Genomic DNA, 16,234 nt, shown 5'->3' with positions numbered 1-16,234 from the left:
TGGGTTTTAACCTCAAGTAGCAATCGAAGAAATGTCCATCACTTGATGGTCTGGAAACAAAACCATGGACTGAAGGTACCAGCTCTCTTTTTCTTCTCATTATATGTAGGAAGAAAGAAATGGAAAAGTCAAAGACTGTACAGAAGAAAGAATATGACTTTAGAGTGATGAGACCTGATTTCAAATGCAGACTCAGTCTCTTCTGTGTGATCTTAAATGAAAGAATAGTTATATTTCTATGACCACTTGGTTGAGAGGCTTAATTAAGATTATGATTAGGTGCCTAGTATGGGATCCTGCACATAGCAGGGGCTCTATAAATGTAATTTATTTTTCCTACACCTTTATTCATTCAACAAATATTTTTAGAGCAGCTAATTTTATGCCACAGATAATATATTAGTCAGCATAGGCCGCCATATGCTGTAGTAATAAAGACCCCCTAATCTCAGTTGCTTAAACACAACAGAAGTTTAATTCTCTCACCAACTCAAAGTCTGCTGCATGTTTAGATAGCTTTATTGGGCAACTCTTCTCCATGTAGCAGTCCAGACCACTTCACTCTTTTAACCTAACCATCTTAATACAAGACCTCTGCAAGGATCACTACAACAGAGAAGGTGCTGTCCAGAACTGCTCTTAGAAATTTTTACCTGGAAGTGACACACATCAATCAGCTTGCAATCCATTGGTCAGAACTAGTCCTGTGGCCTCTCCTACTTCAAGGGGATGAAAGTGGAGTCTTTCGTGTGCCCAGAAAAAAAGAAGAACCGAATATTGATGAACACAAAGAATGTCTTCCACTCGCAAGGCACTGGGTACTTAGTAGTAAATAAAGAGGCATCATTTATCTTTCCCTCGTGGACCTCTCAGTCCAGAGTGACATGCTGCTGGGAAAGTTACAGCATCTGAAAAGAGCCAGGTTTCTGCCCAGGCAAGGCAAGGAACTAGATCAAAGTGATTGCATTCAATAAGTATAAAGTTATGTGGGAAAACAGGAAAGGGTAACAGTTGAGTATAAGTGACAAGTATGGAGAAACTTAGCAATCCTCAATAAATATTTACTGAATGAATGTTAAGTGAGGAATAAGAAGAAATTTAGCTCTAAAAAACTAAACGGGAAAGGCGACAGAGAGAGAACAGATACAGGAAGAAAAAACACATGGAAACAGTTTATGCTTTTCAAATGTTCTGAATAATATTTGGGAATAAAAGCTGTTCTTGCTATATCTGCTGCTTCCAGTAAGCCTGAAATATTCTGCTCTGGTCTCTTCTGCCATAGTTGGGCTGCACAGGAATGAGTTCCCAGCCAGACTGTTTCATTCTTACCTAGTCAAGAATGTGGGGATTGTTGGGAGACTTGGACTCTGACTCATCTTCTAGAATGTTTTATGATGAATCAAGTTTGCTTGATGGGCAGCTGTCAAATCTAGAAGTGTCACAGGAAATAAGGAATTTATGCCACTATAAATACTAAAAATGCTACAGAGTTAAGCAAAAATCCTTATGAATACAATTTTATGACAGAATGTTAGAGGTGGTTCCTTAAAGCATTAAAATGATTGACATAAAAATATTTATTAAAGGAATGATAGAAAACATGTAAAAAAAAAAGAAAAAAAAAGAGAAACATTTATAATGTAGCCCCTACAGATAAACCCTGTTAACATTTTGGTATAGTTCACCCCAAACTTTTTTCTAGGCACATACATTCATTTGTCTTACAAAAATAGATCATAAAATACGTATTGCTCTGTCACCTCCCTTTTACTTAACAGTATTTCTTGAATATATTTCCATGCCAAAAATATACTTCTACAAAATTATTTCATGGCTGCAGGGTATTGTATCATATGTATGTGTCAAAGTATATTTCTTTATCATCCCATTACATTGTTTACAGATGGTTGCTATTATAAACAATGCTGTTATGAACATACTCTGGCTGAATTTCTGTGCACCTCTTTAATTATTTCATAGGGTAACTTTTCTAAATTGGAATTACTGTGGCAAAAGTTATATACAATTTAAGGCTTATTATGTACATTACCAAATTGCCCTCTAAAATATTGTTGCAATTTACATCCCTACCAGCAATCGGTGAGAGCAGAAGAAGAGAGTTTAGGAGCCTGTAAGTCTACAAATGTGGTTATAAAGAATTGACGATACCATTAAATGTGTGTTTAATCCTGATAGCTGTTGACAAAAAGGGGCACTTGATATGTTATTTTTATTTTTTAATTTTTGTTTATTTATTTATTTTTGGCTACGTTGGGTCTTCATTGCTGCACGTGGGCTCTCTAGTTGCAGCGCTTGGGGGCTACTCTTCTTGCAGTGCGTGGGCTTCTCATTGCGGTGGCTTCTCTTGTTTCAGAGCACAGGCTCTAAGCGCGTGGGCTTCAGTAGTTGGCACATGGGCTCAGTAGTTGTGGCTCGTGGGCTCTAGAGCACGGGCTCGGTAGTTGTGGCACACGGGCTTAGTTGCTCCGCGGCATGTAGGATCTTCCCAGACCAGCACTCGAACCCGTGTCCCCTGCATTGGCAGGCAGGATCTTAACCACTGCACCATCAGGGAAGCCCAATATGTTATTTTAGAATACCTCATCCTATATTTCATGCTTTATTCTAAAATCATAAGTATGAGAACTTCACATTAGATTTCTTAGAGAGGAATTTTAGACAGATTCACATTCTGTGCTAAATGGATCCATTAATATTATGGGCGCTAGGATAAGACCCATGGATGATCCATTGGATATCTGCAGTGAGTTCCTCTCTTGACAAAATATATTGAGCTCTGTCATTGCTATATCCGTGCCTTGATATATGGCTGTGGCTGGATATCTGTGCACATCTTTAATGATTCTCTGAATAGTAGGCAATTTCCCATTTGTCTAAAGAGAAAACCGAGAAAAGTTTTCAGCTAAATTGACCATGTAAACTTTGAGGGACATGGATGAACTAGCCAAGTGTCTACTTATAATGTGTAATCTACTAATTTAGACATAGATAATACTTTAAAGCATATATCATGTAGAATATTTTTAGAAGTATTGCTGTTTTCTCAACCTTATAGTTTATGATGTAGTTTTAGTCTAACTCCCCCTCCCATGCATTCTTGACATCAGAATGGTACCACCTTGTCAGGCAGCTGGCATGTTTCCGCCACCTGTCATCTGGAATTCAGTCTAAGCAGTTTGGGGTGCAAGATTGTGAAACTGTATGATGCCATCACTGGAAATCTTTTCTCTGGCTATAAAAACCCACTTACTACTCATAGTCTCCAGTAAACACTTACTCTATTATTTTTTTTAGTGATCTTTAAAATACTTGTTTTCAAAAACACTTTGAATTTTTAGGTCATGTCTCCCAAAATAATTACTAACGCAGTATTAAATCCCTTGGCTTCTGTTTTTACCGGTCCCATCAAGCGAATGACTGCTAAAACTATCCAAAATTCTCATCAGTTGGTGTCTCAGGTTAATGCTATTTCCCTAAACTGTACTTTGTTCAAAATAAAGTAATTGAGAGAGTGCCTGGTATTATGAGAGACTTTATAAGGACTTTAGATAAGATGCCTCTTTTTCTGAAGGATAATTATTTGGAAGAAGAATCTCACCTTACATTCATCCATATATTATAGTTTAAACAAAAAGAGAGGGGATTCATGCAAATCTCTTGTGTTCTTATGCAAAGTGACTATTGAATATGAGAGCTTTTGTCCACCTATAAAAAATATCTTAAGAATATAGTAGGATTGTCATGCATTTATCTTGTATAGAAACACTGAAAATATAGGTTCATGAAGCCCGCTGCTTTGAAAATATTCACATTGGAATCTTTTAAGAACTACAGCTTCTACCCAGTTAAACCTCCTTCCAAGCCCAAACCACATCTACTTTTACTTTAATACAGAACCAACCAACCAACCAACAAACAAGCAGCAGGAAATATTTAGAATAGATATTCTCTCAGGGACCCATAGCCAAAATTTTTGGAACTCAGAATGAAAAATTTAGAGAATTGAGTGGCTAGATTTCCCTGTAGTGTTACTCCCTCCTTAAAATATATTATGTTATATTGTTTCCATTCTTTTCATCTACGTATTTCCAAGAGATTCAGAGTAAAATAACATATATTACAGGTTAGGTGGCAGCTATTTGATTGATATGGTTGAAGATAACATATGGTGTATTCTTTACTTTAAACTGTTTTGGGTCTTTTTTCTTGCCCACAGCAGTAGTATATGTGAGAATTACCCCAAAACTTCCCAATGGTACATGTGTGTAATACCCATCATCTTAAAAAGCAATGAACATTTTGCCACTGCATTCTTTATTATTTGAAGCAAATCAAACTGAGAGCTTAAAGTAAATTGTTACAGAACTCTAATTCTATAAGATCTTACAATTCCAGGAGATTATACATGCTGTTTTAAAATGTTAATCAGAAGATGCATTTGTTTTAATTCTTGATACTGAAAATATTGACTGAATTGTGAATTAACACATTTAGGGTTGCAGATGTCATTTTTCATGAGATTTCCTGAATGATATAATTTTCATATTTCATAGAGCAGTTTGATCAATTTACAGATTTATTTTACATAATTAGTTGGTAAATGAGAAATTCAATTGCTGATATATAACTATTTCTCTGAAATATAGAAAATAAGTTTAAATTCTGAATTATAAATGAAAAAACAAATATTTTGAAGACATCTGGTCCACATCTGTCTGAAATAAGATAATTTAAAACAGTGTAATTAAATGCAAGAAATACTGAAATATTCACACCTTAGAATGTAAAAAGTAAGTCATTCCATTTTAGTGTGATTTCTTGAATTGATGATTTTTTTTAAATTTTAGTGTCCTTTAGCCTCTCATTCTGTCATTACAAAGAAGACTGACAAGCTAAACAAACAAAAATAATCCATGTTTTTCAAAGCTTCTGCTAAATGAAAGAATTATCTTTATTACTATTCTTTTATGCGTTGACTAACCTCCACTCCCAAGTTAATACTCAGCGGACTTAGACTCAGGCCTACCCCTTTTGATGTATTTATAATTCTCCATTCAATTATTAAAAATGAGAGATTAGTGAGAGAGTCTGTAATCTCACTCCCTAAACTGTGTGTTCCTTGCGGACACAAAGAGGCTCAGTAAATGTGAGAGAGAGGTACTCAGACTCATGGAAATGAAAAGCATCTTTGGTACATTCTCGTGATCAGTAGAGAATCGTCCTTTGAAGACTGGTCTTTTCTTTTGTTAAAAACCTGTGTTAAGTGGAAAATTAACCATTTTAGGAGAAAGGAAAATAAGCTAGACTTTCTATAGTCTAACCAAAAAATGTGAAAAAAACAGATTCTCCTTTAATAAAAGGCTGCAGAGCCTTCAGACTTCAATAAGACTGGGTTTCCATGATAGAGAAATTAGATTCATGAAAACCCTCAATACTAATGCTACAGTATAAGGGTGAGGGAAGATCTGAGCTTGGATGCCAGAGGCTCTCCTAACTAACAGTAGACCATGAGAGGAATTGATACTATGAGAAGTGAAAACACTTTTCCTAACACATACCCTAAGATATCACAAGTTTTGTTTTGTGTTTTTATTTCCAGGGAGCATGATAAAGATCCAGAGAGTTTTTTTAAGGTATTGATGTATCTTAAGGACTTAGGACTCAATTTCCACGTATCTGTCCTTGGAGAAACCTTCACAGATGTCCCAGGTATTTCTTTTGAATTTTCTAGTGTGTATTTTTATAGATGACATAAGCTGTACAACTTAAGTATTAATTTCCATGTTTCCCTTTGTTAGAATAATCAAGATGAGCACTGTTAACCAAAAGGTGATGCGATGGCATTAAAGTGTGATTCAATTAAAAAAATACTTAAGTAAGCATTCTTTGATTTCAGTTGAGAACGTGAAGTCATCTCTTTTATCAAATATAGTTTATACAATGCATCCTGATGTAAATAACATATATTGCTTTAGGCATCTTAACACTTAAGGAAAGTGGGAATTTGTAATTGGATATACACCCTCTCACCTCCGGGGTCACTGGTTTGATTCCTACTCACATTGGATGGCTGAAATATATTACCATCTGTTAGGTGGTCTGTGTAAAGCATTTTGGCATCAAACTTGTAATGTGGAGTAGACACATATCATAGTTGTCATTGGTCCATGCCTTTTTTATTGAACTTGAGAAAACAAACAAAAATCCAAAGCTGATAGCAGCAGGTCTTCTCATCCTTAATGCCACATGGAGCCTGTTCCAAGCCATTTCCTTCACCCTGCATCCTCACTGGGCATGTTTGGGTCAGTAAGATGAGCATCCCAACCACCGTCCTAAGCACTTAGGTGTTCATATTTTTTAAGCTTTGGGTATTCAGCTTTTTTTTGTAAACTCCAAGTATCCAGACAAGAAAAGTTCAGAAATGGCCTCTGTCATCATGCTTTATCAATCTTAAGGACCACTTAAAGTTTACCCTCACATAGCAAGTACTTTTTGATTCTGGTACAACACAAGGAAGTACACCCAGCTTGTACCTCAGTAGCTTCATCTGATATGGCTCATCCTCTGCCCCTCTGGACACCAAACTTTTCTCAGTTCCTCTAAGATTCCAGCCTTCTTTAAACCTTTGCACATTTGCCTATTTGTGTTTTATTCATTCGCTCTCAGCTGGAGAACATTTTCTTTCAATGTGAAGCTTTGCAATGGTCTCATGGCACCCTATACCTTTACTTCATGGTGCCTCCCTCAGTTTCTAATCATATAATTATGTGTAACTTGTTATCTCACTCCCCCCCCCACACACACACATACACAGAAACATTAGAATGTAGGTGCTGGGAGGACAAAGATTATGACTATCTTGTTCATCACAGTACCTCAGAGCCTAGTGAAGTGCCTGGTACAAGGCTGGAACTCAATAAATATTTGTTGAATAAACAGATAAAAATGTAAACTCCCTGCCCTCAAGCAGTTTATAGTTTTCTTTTTTTTATTTTTGCGGTACACAGGCCTCTCACTGCTGTGGTCTCTCCCGTTGCGGAGCGCAGGCTCCAGACGCGCAGGCTCAGCGGCCATGGCTCATGGGCCCAGCCGCTCCGCGGCATGTGGGATCTTCGCAGACTGGGGCACGAACCCACGTCCCCCGCATCGGCAGGTGGACTCTCAACCACTGGGCCACCAGGGAAGCCCTATAGTTTTCCTGAAGAGGGAACACTTTTGCATAAGGACAGGAAACAGAGAGGGAAACACAGGATAATGTAATTATATATTAGTACTGACACATGTGGCTTAGAGTAGAACGTTAATTGAAGAGCTAGAACTTGAATAGCCAAAGGATTAGGATATTCCAAAAGGGGAAACAACATGGGCAAAGCATAGAGAAACAAGTATTTTAGATATTGTACTTAAATGAGAGAACAATTTCAGTGATTAGTGCTGTGAGGTCACTAAGTAGAATAGAAGATTCTGCATGCAAAACTTAATAAGTAAGTAATACATGGGCAGGGTAGGGCCAAAGCATGGAGGATGAGCAAAGTAGATTAGGTAAAGGTAAAAAATAGGGAGCCTCGGTCTTGAACTGGAAAGAAATGTGATAAAGTGTGTATTTTAGGAAGATTTATCTTGCAGTGATATGTAGGCAGAATTGCAGTGAGACTCTGCAGCGGTCATCCAAGTGTGATTCTGTGAGGTGGTGGAAGAGAGATTAGTGAGAGGGCTGTAGGAGAGAGAGATTCTCAAGGAAAACACAGAAAAGAATTTGATAGATGGATGGCTGTCAAGAAAGAAGGAAGAAAAAATCAGCTCATTTGCCAAGCTAGTGAGTTCAATTTTGTTTGTGCCAGTTTTGAAGTGTTTGTGGATGAACTGAGGAAAGAGGCTGGAGGATATCCCTAAGCAGAAGGCTTTGTAGCCAGCTTTACTGTTGGGTAATTTTAAGCCACCACTACAAAGAAGACTAGGTTCTTACTCAAAGGGCCATGTCCTTGGGATCACAGCTCTCCCTTCCCACACATTAACACTGAGCTATTTAGAGCAGCACTGGGGATTGAAAGTGGGATGGGGAGCAATTAGGGGCCCAAGAACTGAGTGCTCAGTAATTACAGGCTCGATCTTTTACTCACTTTGGTTTGACCTCAACACATACTTACTGAGCACTGTGGAAGGGGGATTTCACAGTGAACAGGACTCAGTCTGCACCTCAGAGAACCCTGCCTTGGGGAGACACTTACATATAATTAACAGGTACCTAGAATGCTGTGGGATCATTAGGGAATGCTGTGGAAGACCATAGGAAGGGTCATATTACCTAGGTACACACTTCTATTACTCCCAGTCCCAACTGGAGCTCCTTTCTGCCCTTGCCTCTGGCCCATCTCTGTCATGTCAAATGTGAATCAATTCTCTTTAAGGCTACAGAACTTCACCTTGCACATAGGAGGAGCCCAAGTTGTTGGCTGGATGACTGAGCCTGGTAGATTTCCAAGTTGTGCTCCTAGAAGGCCACCTTGCTAGTCTTCACTCCAAAGGTTTCTTCACAGGCAGTTCTGTGTAACTTCTGCCATTTGTATCACTGTCCTAGTTTGACAAACACTAATATAGCACTTGCTGTATTTCAGGCATTGTTCTAAGCCATTTATAAATGTTAACTCATCTTAACAGTCTCATTCATTATTACTGTCTCCATTTTTCTTAGGTGGGGACACAGAGGCACAGAGAAATTAAGTGAGGTCTCATAACTATCAATACATAATACTTTTAACCACTATGCTGTGCTACCTTTCCATTTTCTTGTTTTCTGACCCAACTGCTTCTCTAAGTTTAAACATTAATTTTTTTTCCCCACCTCACCATCCAGCACTTCACGCAAAGGGTTACCTAGCAGGCATACATTTCTTTGCCTGTTGTCTCTTCTAGGTGCTCCACTAGCATATCTAAAACCCATACCCTAAAACCAACTTATATACTGTGTAGTATCAGCCAGAAGGATAACTCTGAACACTGTTAACATTTATGAGAAAGTGGTTTTCTTGTAAATAATTTTAATAATAATCATTATTATCCTGTTAATTGCTATTATTTATTGAAAGTTCGCTTCTTGCTTGGTCCTTTGCCAGGTTATTTCATATAATGCTCATGATAATCCCAAAGGCGTACGTATTATTATCCCATTTGATAGATGGAAAAACTGAGACTTTGAAGGCTTAAGTCACTTTGATTACACTCCTTATGAGTCAAGTTTTGCTCTTTCACATACAAGCCTAGATGTATTGGAAAACCAAGAAAGGTTTAATACATGACGGCAGGACCATTAAATTACTCTTTGTTTTTTTCCCTTGAGTTAAGATTTATACATATAACATTGTATAAATTCAAGGTGTACAATGTGATAACTTGATACATTTACATATTGCAATATGATTACCAGTGTAGCTCTAGCTAAGGCCTCTCTCACATCACATAATTGTTTCTTTTTCACAGTGAGAACATGTAAGATCTCGTCTCTTAGCAATTTTAAAGTATATAATACAGTATTGTTGACTATAATCACTATGCTGTATTTTTGATCTCCAGGACTTATTCTTACTCTAGTTGCAAGTTTGTACATTAATTATTCTATAACCAACTTCTTTCTCCTTCCCTCTACACAGAACTGGTAGGGAAAGGTAGCATATCTCTGAGTGATGGCATTAGTGCTGGTGAGTTTTACTGCCCTTTTTGCTGAAGCAGACAATCGCCATTAAATTTCTTTTGAAAATGTTAAAACCACAGTAGGGCAACTTTGTAGAGTCTTCATACTGTTGATTATTTTCAAATTATGTTGCGGTAAGGTTATTATCATCCTTTTTCTGAAAAGTGTAGTAGTTGATTATCGATTCTAGTTTATAGCTACATAGTTTATCATTCTTTTGCATGATCCTTTCATTTTACAAAAGAGATGCTAGATCTAGGACAGTGACTATTCCAAGTGCTCACAGCTGGGCACAGTGGGCGAGACGGGCAGTAGGTAGTGGCAAGGTTAGGAGTAGAACCTGGGAGTCAGTCTCCTCATGCCTACTCACTTCTGTATGTGTTCAACACATGTTTTTTAAATATCTACTTTATGCCAAGCACTAAACTAGATGTTTAAAATGAAGTGGTGAATAAAACAAACATCTTCTGTGATGTTTGCATCACGGAAGTAGTCTAACTCCAGTGCATTATCCATCAGTTCCTAGAGCATTTAGCATGTGCCAGGTACCATTAGAAGCCCTTTGTGCATTGCCTTGTTTATTCATCACAACAGCCCTGTGAATTAGGCACTTTTGTGATTATCATATCACAGCTGCGAAAAGTCAGAAACAGGGAGGTTAAGGCACTTGCCTGAAATCACGCATCCATCCAACTATCAATGCACAATTCAAACCTTGTCAGCCCACCTCTCTGCTATTCTCCTCTATGTGGAAATCCACAAAATCATCCCTCTTTTACGGGTAAGACAGCAGGAGGTGATAATGATGGAAAATTCCTGGCTACTCATATGAAATCATTTCCATTTTCTCTAATAAGCTCTTTGCAAATGGAAAGTTTAAAAACAAATAAACAGAGAACCCCCACAAAACCTCAAATTCATTTCCTAAATATATCACTCCTTAGATATTAAAGTGAACTCCCTCTTCTTTCCGCCATCTGTCTTCATCACAAGAAAGGTGTCAAAAACAATATGAAGTGGGAAGATATTCCAAATAATACTTGGTTTATATTTACTGTTCAATAAATAATATTTGAATGAATGAAAGAATGTCTGGTGTAATAGAATAATGTAGTTTACATACTGTATCAAATATATTAAAAGCCTACATTGAAATGATTTCTAAATATTAGAGAGTTAGTGAATGAAAATAGAGAACCCTAAGATTTAAGGAAGTTCTAAGTGGTTTTATGTTATATTTTCTGTTTTCATATAAATGACCTTGATTTAACCTAAATCTATTTTTCAATCTGTTCTCATCTTTCAGTTCTTACATCAGTCAGAATAAGCTAAATTATGCTAAGCTAGCAGCCTTAAAAATCTCAGTGGCTTAAAACACTCAACACTTAATTTTTATTCATGCTCTATGTTTATTGCAGGTGAGCAGTAGTGTTCTATTCGTATGGTCACTCAGGGTCCCAAGCATATAGAGAGACCCAAGCAACCACCATCACAAACATTACCAGTTACTGTGCCAGATGCAAGAGAAAGCTAGGATGTTCTTTCATTAGCAATTCACTGCTCTGGCCTAAAAGTGACATAGGGTTCCACTCGACTCTTTGGCCAGAACTTGTTGCAAGGCACTGCCCAACTATAGGGTGGGGGGGGGGCAGGAAATGCAATCCTGCTTTGAGCCCAGAATGGAGGAGAGCAGAAATAGTTGATGAAAAGCACTACTGACCACCATAGCTCTGACCACCATGCATCATGATCTGTGGCCCATCAGAGAGAAAATCAAGCCTACCCAAGATATCTACCTTAGTCTGGGTGAGTCTATCCGTGTTGAATAAAGAACTTTTAACAAATATGAGAGTACTGCCCACAGCCTTCTTGCTGGAGACATCCCAGCTCGTATCTGAAGACACATCTAGCAACTGTGTCCCATTAAGCTGAGTAGATATGAAGTCGAGTTGCTCTCTGTGGGAATGGAGTTAATCATCACTTACGGTGATGGCATTTTGGAAAACTTATAGTGTCAGTTAGGAGTAGTTTTGCCCTCCACCCCCAGGGGATATTTGGCAGTGCCCAGAGACGTTTTGGTTGGTACAACTGTTGTGGGGAGGGGAGGGTACTACTAGCATCTAGTGGGCGGAGGCCAGGGATGCTGCTAAACATCCTACAGTGCACAGGATGGCCCTCACAACAAAGACGTATCCAACCTAAAATGTCAGTAGTACCAAGATTGAGAAACTCTGATTTATAAGAATTAAAGTCAGAAGATCAGGTTTGGGACTGGGTCCTGTAGCTTTCTAGGTTAACCTCAGTTAATCCATCTGTACCATACAAAGGAGAAGATGGGAAAGAGAAATAATAATAATAAAACCACCCACCCTATCTACCCCTTTGAGTTACATTGAGGATTTCAAGCACACTTACATAATTTGGGAGGGGGGAGGGAATTGCTTTCAAAACTACTATGCAGATTTTATTATAAGACTCATGGACTTCTCTTCAGAGTTTATACGGAATGAGTCTTTAATGAATTTTGGATGAAAAGAGGACATTAATGATGCTGAACCTTAAAAGTTCATTCTTGCCATTATTTTAATTATTTTTAATCCAGGAAATTGAAAGGTCATTCTGCCACGTAAAGCATCCATCACACTTCATGTTACAAATGAACCAAAAAGCCTAGAAGCTCGTCCATGCAAATATTTTTAGCTTAGGCCAATTCTCATGACAAGGTCACATTGTTAGCCCTTAAGATGGTGTTTTGTTTTGTTTTGTTTTTTTAAAGAAGAAGAAGCAAATGCTTAAGATATCAAATCAATGGAATGTGTTTGTATACTTAATACTTTCTCACAAATGATAACTCTAAACCAAATAATTTTTTCTGTGAACAGCCAAAGCCTTACATCAGGATTCTTCTTTCCCTACATTGTGGGAGAAGTAGTTTTAAGTTTTAGGCATGGGCGGCGGGGAGCAGAAAGATTGCAAAGGAAAGTAAAAACCTGAACTACACTTTTGGCAGACAGAAGTCTTTCTGGTTCACCTTTAATTTGAGGTTAAGAACAGTATGTGGAAAGCTTCTGGTTAGTATCTGGCATGACAATGGTTATTACAGTGATCTTGGCATATTCCTGATCCTTTGCTCTGGAGTCAAATGTAGGATAATTATATAACATTTCCCTCCCCTCCCATCTCCCTTTTCTCTCGGCTCCCAGCTACAATCTCATTTTCAGCAGAGCAGCTTACACTGAGGGGGAAATAATAGAAAGGTTCTAGGAACACAAGTAACTTACATCACATTAATATAAAGGTATAAAATTTTGCTACACGGGGACCCTGCAGAAGGAAAGCTATTAATGTATTGATCAATGTTGAATTGTAAGACAGTTGTATATGAGATGAAATAAATGTGCCAGTAAGATTAAAGTCATTCTCTCTAGACCATACCTTTCCTTTTCCTTTTAGTTTTTAAAAAAACTTTTATCACTATCTACTCATTCCCCTAACATACAACTATTTACTGAGTTCATAGTGTGGTCTGGCACCATATTGTGGATAGCAAGAGGAGAAAATGTGGCTCCTTTCCTCTAGAATCTTACTGTCTGGGAAAACATTGTAAAAATTACATTTTATTATACCATGCCCTTGTTTATACTGTAACATTTTCAAATAATTCTGAATACATAATTTCATAACCCTTACAGCAATCTAATGACTAGATAATGAAACATGCATTAACACCCTCTGTTTATAGCTGAGGAAAATTATTTATATTCATCCCATTGAAATAACGTGGATCTGAGGTCGATTTTCAGTAGAGAGAACCACCTTCACCTGATTCTTAGAAATAGGCATATAATCACTTTCCCAAGAATGTGGTTGGGGAAGGCAGTTTCCCAGGAATCTGATTTGAAAGTGAGGTCTTCCGTCTCCCAGTCCTTTGCTGAAGAAAACAACCGTATATAATGGGAAGGTAGGGAAGATTAAAATAAAAGTAGATATATATGCTCCTGACAGGAAAGAATAAATAGATGTCAGATAGAAATGACAGTATCTCTTAAGATTAATTTATGAATTTAACAAGATTCCAATTAAGATGCCCAAATATTACTTTATATATCTTCACAGAGTAGTTCTAAAATTCCTACAAAATAAAGAAATAAACGGGAAGAGTATCAGAGAAATCACTAACAAAGGAGTATTGAAGGAAAACATGTCCTACCAGATTCAGAACATGTATGAAGTTAAAAGTACTCTTTTAAAAGAGTACTTTACCGATTCAAAAACATGATGGTAGAAAAACAGACAAAAATAGAGAATTGCGAAATAAAACCAACTTGTATATAATTTTAACATCCACCAAACTTATATAACAAAATCTAATATACTTATCCCAGCTTTAAAATATAATATTTTTTAGTGAAAACAAGATATTGGGTAAAATAAATAACCTCTGTGGAATAAAACTAACAAAACAAAATATTCATATAAGTAATGAAGTATAGATTTTAAATATATCCTATAGATAAAAGATTGCAAAAGCTTCAACAGAGTATAAGTACCGTAACTTACTGAAGTCTTACTCTGTGCCAAGGACAAGGCTAGGCCTTTTACTCACACAGCTAATAAACAATAGAAGTAGTGATAGCTGAAGAAATAAATGCTAAATCAAATTTTAGGAATAAAATCTTTAATTTTTCCAGTAATGAAATAAGTGTAAATACAGAGAATTTATGAGAAAGCGGTTGCATTGACCAAAGCAATAAAAGTAAAGGCATATCCTAACAAAGACTGGCCAACTAATGGGGAAACATTTGTATGTATGGTAATGACAATGTAAGTTATTTGTCCTGAGCCATATAAGTTACTATACCCTTTGCGTGATTCAGTAATTTCACATCAGAGAATATATCCCATGGAAGTAATTCCCATGCCTCGCCCTCATTGCTACTGCTTCTTTCCTAGTTTTTGCCCTTACCTTCTGGGACCTTGACTCCTACAAAAGCTTCAGATTGGTCTTCAGGCCTCTGGACACTTTGATATTTGATTCGCACACCTACTGTTATTGGTGTTCTTTCTAAACCCAGACCATCCAAGAAGAGAATCACAATAGTATAACAATAAGAACGTGTCTCATAGATTTTTCTGCAGGATGAACTTAAATTTCCTCTCAGCGAATGAGGTTCTTCAAACTCTGACCCCAGCCTAATCCCTCATGGATTCCAGTTCCCTTTTCCATCTCATGAGTACATCTGTGCACGTATCCACATCCATGCCTTGTGTTATTTATTGCTTATATTCCTCTGCCCCTCCGCACATAGGCACATGCATATCCTTTCTCCACCTGGCAAAATCCCAACTCCAGTGGTGCTTCTTGTCCTATATCTTCCCTTTTCCTTCCCTCCCTAATTGCTCACAGCACCCTTAGTCATTGCATCATTTGCAAGGCGCATATCACACTGCACTCTGGTCAGTTGTCACTTGGCTGCCATAAGGGGCAGTGGTGTAACTGACCAGAAGACACTTTGCAGGTGAAGAGTACAACTTCTTAGACAGAGACAGTTGCATGGGGCCAGAGTCAGCAACACTCCCAGTTGGAGAGGCAAGCTCCCCTGCCCAGCTCTCACTGATACCCCAGACAAGAGTGAGGTTCCCATTCAGTACTTGAGAAGCTCTCTTTTCCTTTCTCAGGAAAGGTTTGTTAAGTCTGCCACTGCCCTTCCCTAGCAAATGTTCAGGAGACTCGCTAGACACAAGTAATTGGTAACAATTCACTCCCATTGCTCAGCATATCCTGTGAGAATCAGTCTTTTTCCCCTGATCACTCCCAGACATGCCGTTGCGTCCGGCCTAAACTTTAGGCCTGCTTGAACTCTACTCCTGCAGCTTCTGTAAGTGGAATATTTATCTTTTATATGGAAACCAGAGAATTCAGTGCAATTCTCAAGGCAAGATCATTTATCCATCCTACCAGGGGGAAGACCATGAAGATAATATGTCCTAGAATATACAACTCCTAAAACATCTCTCAAGAAATTGTTCTCAAAAGTTATATCTATGAAAACATTACTGAGGAAAAATATTCTTTAATTTTCAAAAACTGTCCTTAAAGTTTATGAGAAATGTATGCTTGGGAATGACACAAGGAAATAGATAAATTAATTAAATAATGAATGGGAAAAAATCAAGACATCGGTAGACCAATAGGAAATTAGAAACAGACGCTAATTTTAAAAGCTGTATATGTATATATGACTTGGGTTGACAGATAGGAGGTCTTGGAATGTGGCTGCTGCACATTGCTTTGGAGTTTTATCTTTTTGAATTCCTGTAGTTGTATTATGGTCACGATTTGGAGTGCGGTATGGTCAAAATAAAATTTGCTCCAATAAGAAACTTTGGTGGAAAGCCTGCCTATTTTACAAATTCATGTTTCCTGCAATGGCTATCAGAACAGGAGTCTCTGACAGAAAGCAGCACAACAGGGAGTGAATATCTGGATCCAAATCGTGAGCTTTTCCAGCTATATCTCTCCTT

The 16,234-nt window shown here is 37.6% G+C and overlaps 1 protein-coding gene across 8 annotated transcripts in view; it reads left to right on the top strand.

Annotated features, from left to right (window-relative positions):
- The window catches only part of GTDC1 (glycosyltransferase like domain containing 1), a 388,315-nt gene that overhangs the window by 355,701 nt on the left and 16,380 nt on the right, over nucleotides 1–16,234 (top strand). For all 8 annotated transcript variants that reach the window (XM_060106839.1, XM_060106833.1, XM_060106834.1 and 5 more), the window contains one exon: nucleotides 5,621–5,730. In XM_060106839.1, coding sequence (XP_059962822.1) covers nucleotides 5,621–5,730 — 110 coding nt within the window. The remainder of the gene's footprint in view (nucleotides 1–5,620; nucleotides 5,731–16,234) is intronic.

This window comes from Mesoplodon densirostris, chromosome 8 (genome assembly GCF_025265405.1).
Source record: "Mesoplodon densirostris isolate mMesDen1 chromosome 8, mMesDen1 primary haplotype, whole genome shotgun sequence".
NCBI lineage: Eukaryota > Metazoa > Chordata > Mammalia > Artiodactyla > Ziphiidae > Mesoplodon > Mesoplodon densirostris.
The sequence above is the reverse complement of the archived record's forward strand: the minus strand, read 5'-3'. Positions and strand labels throughout refer to the sequence as shown.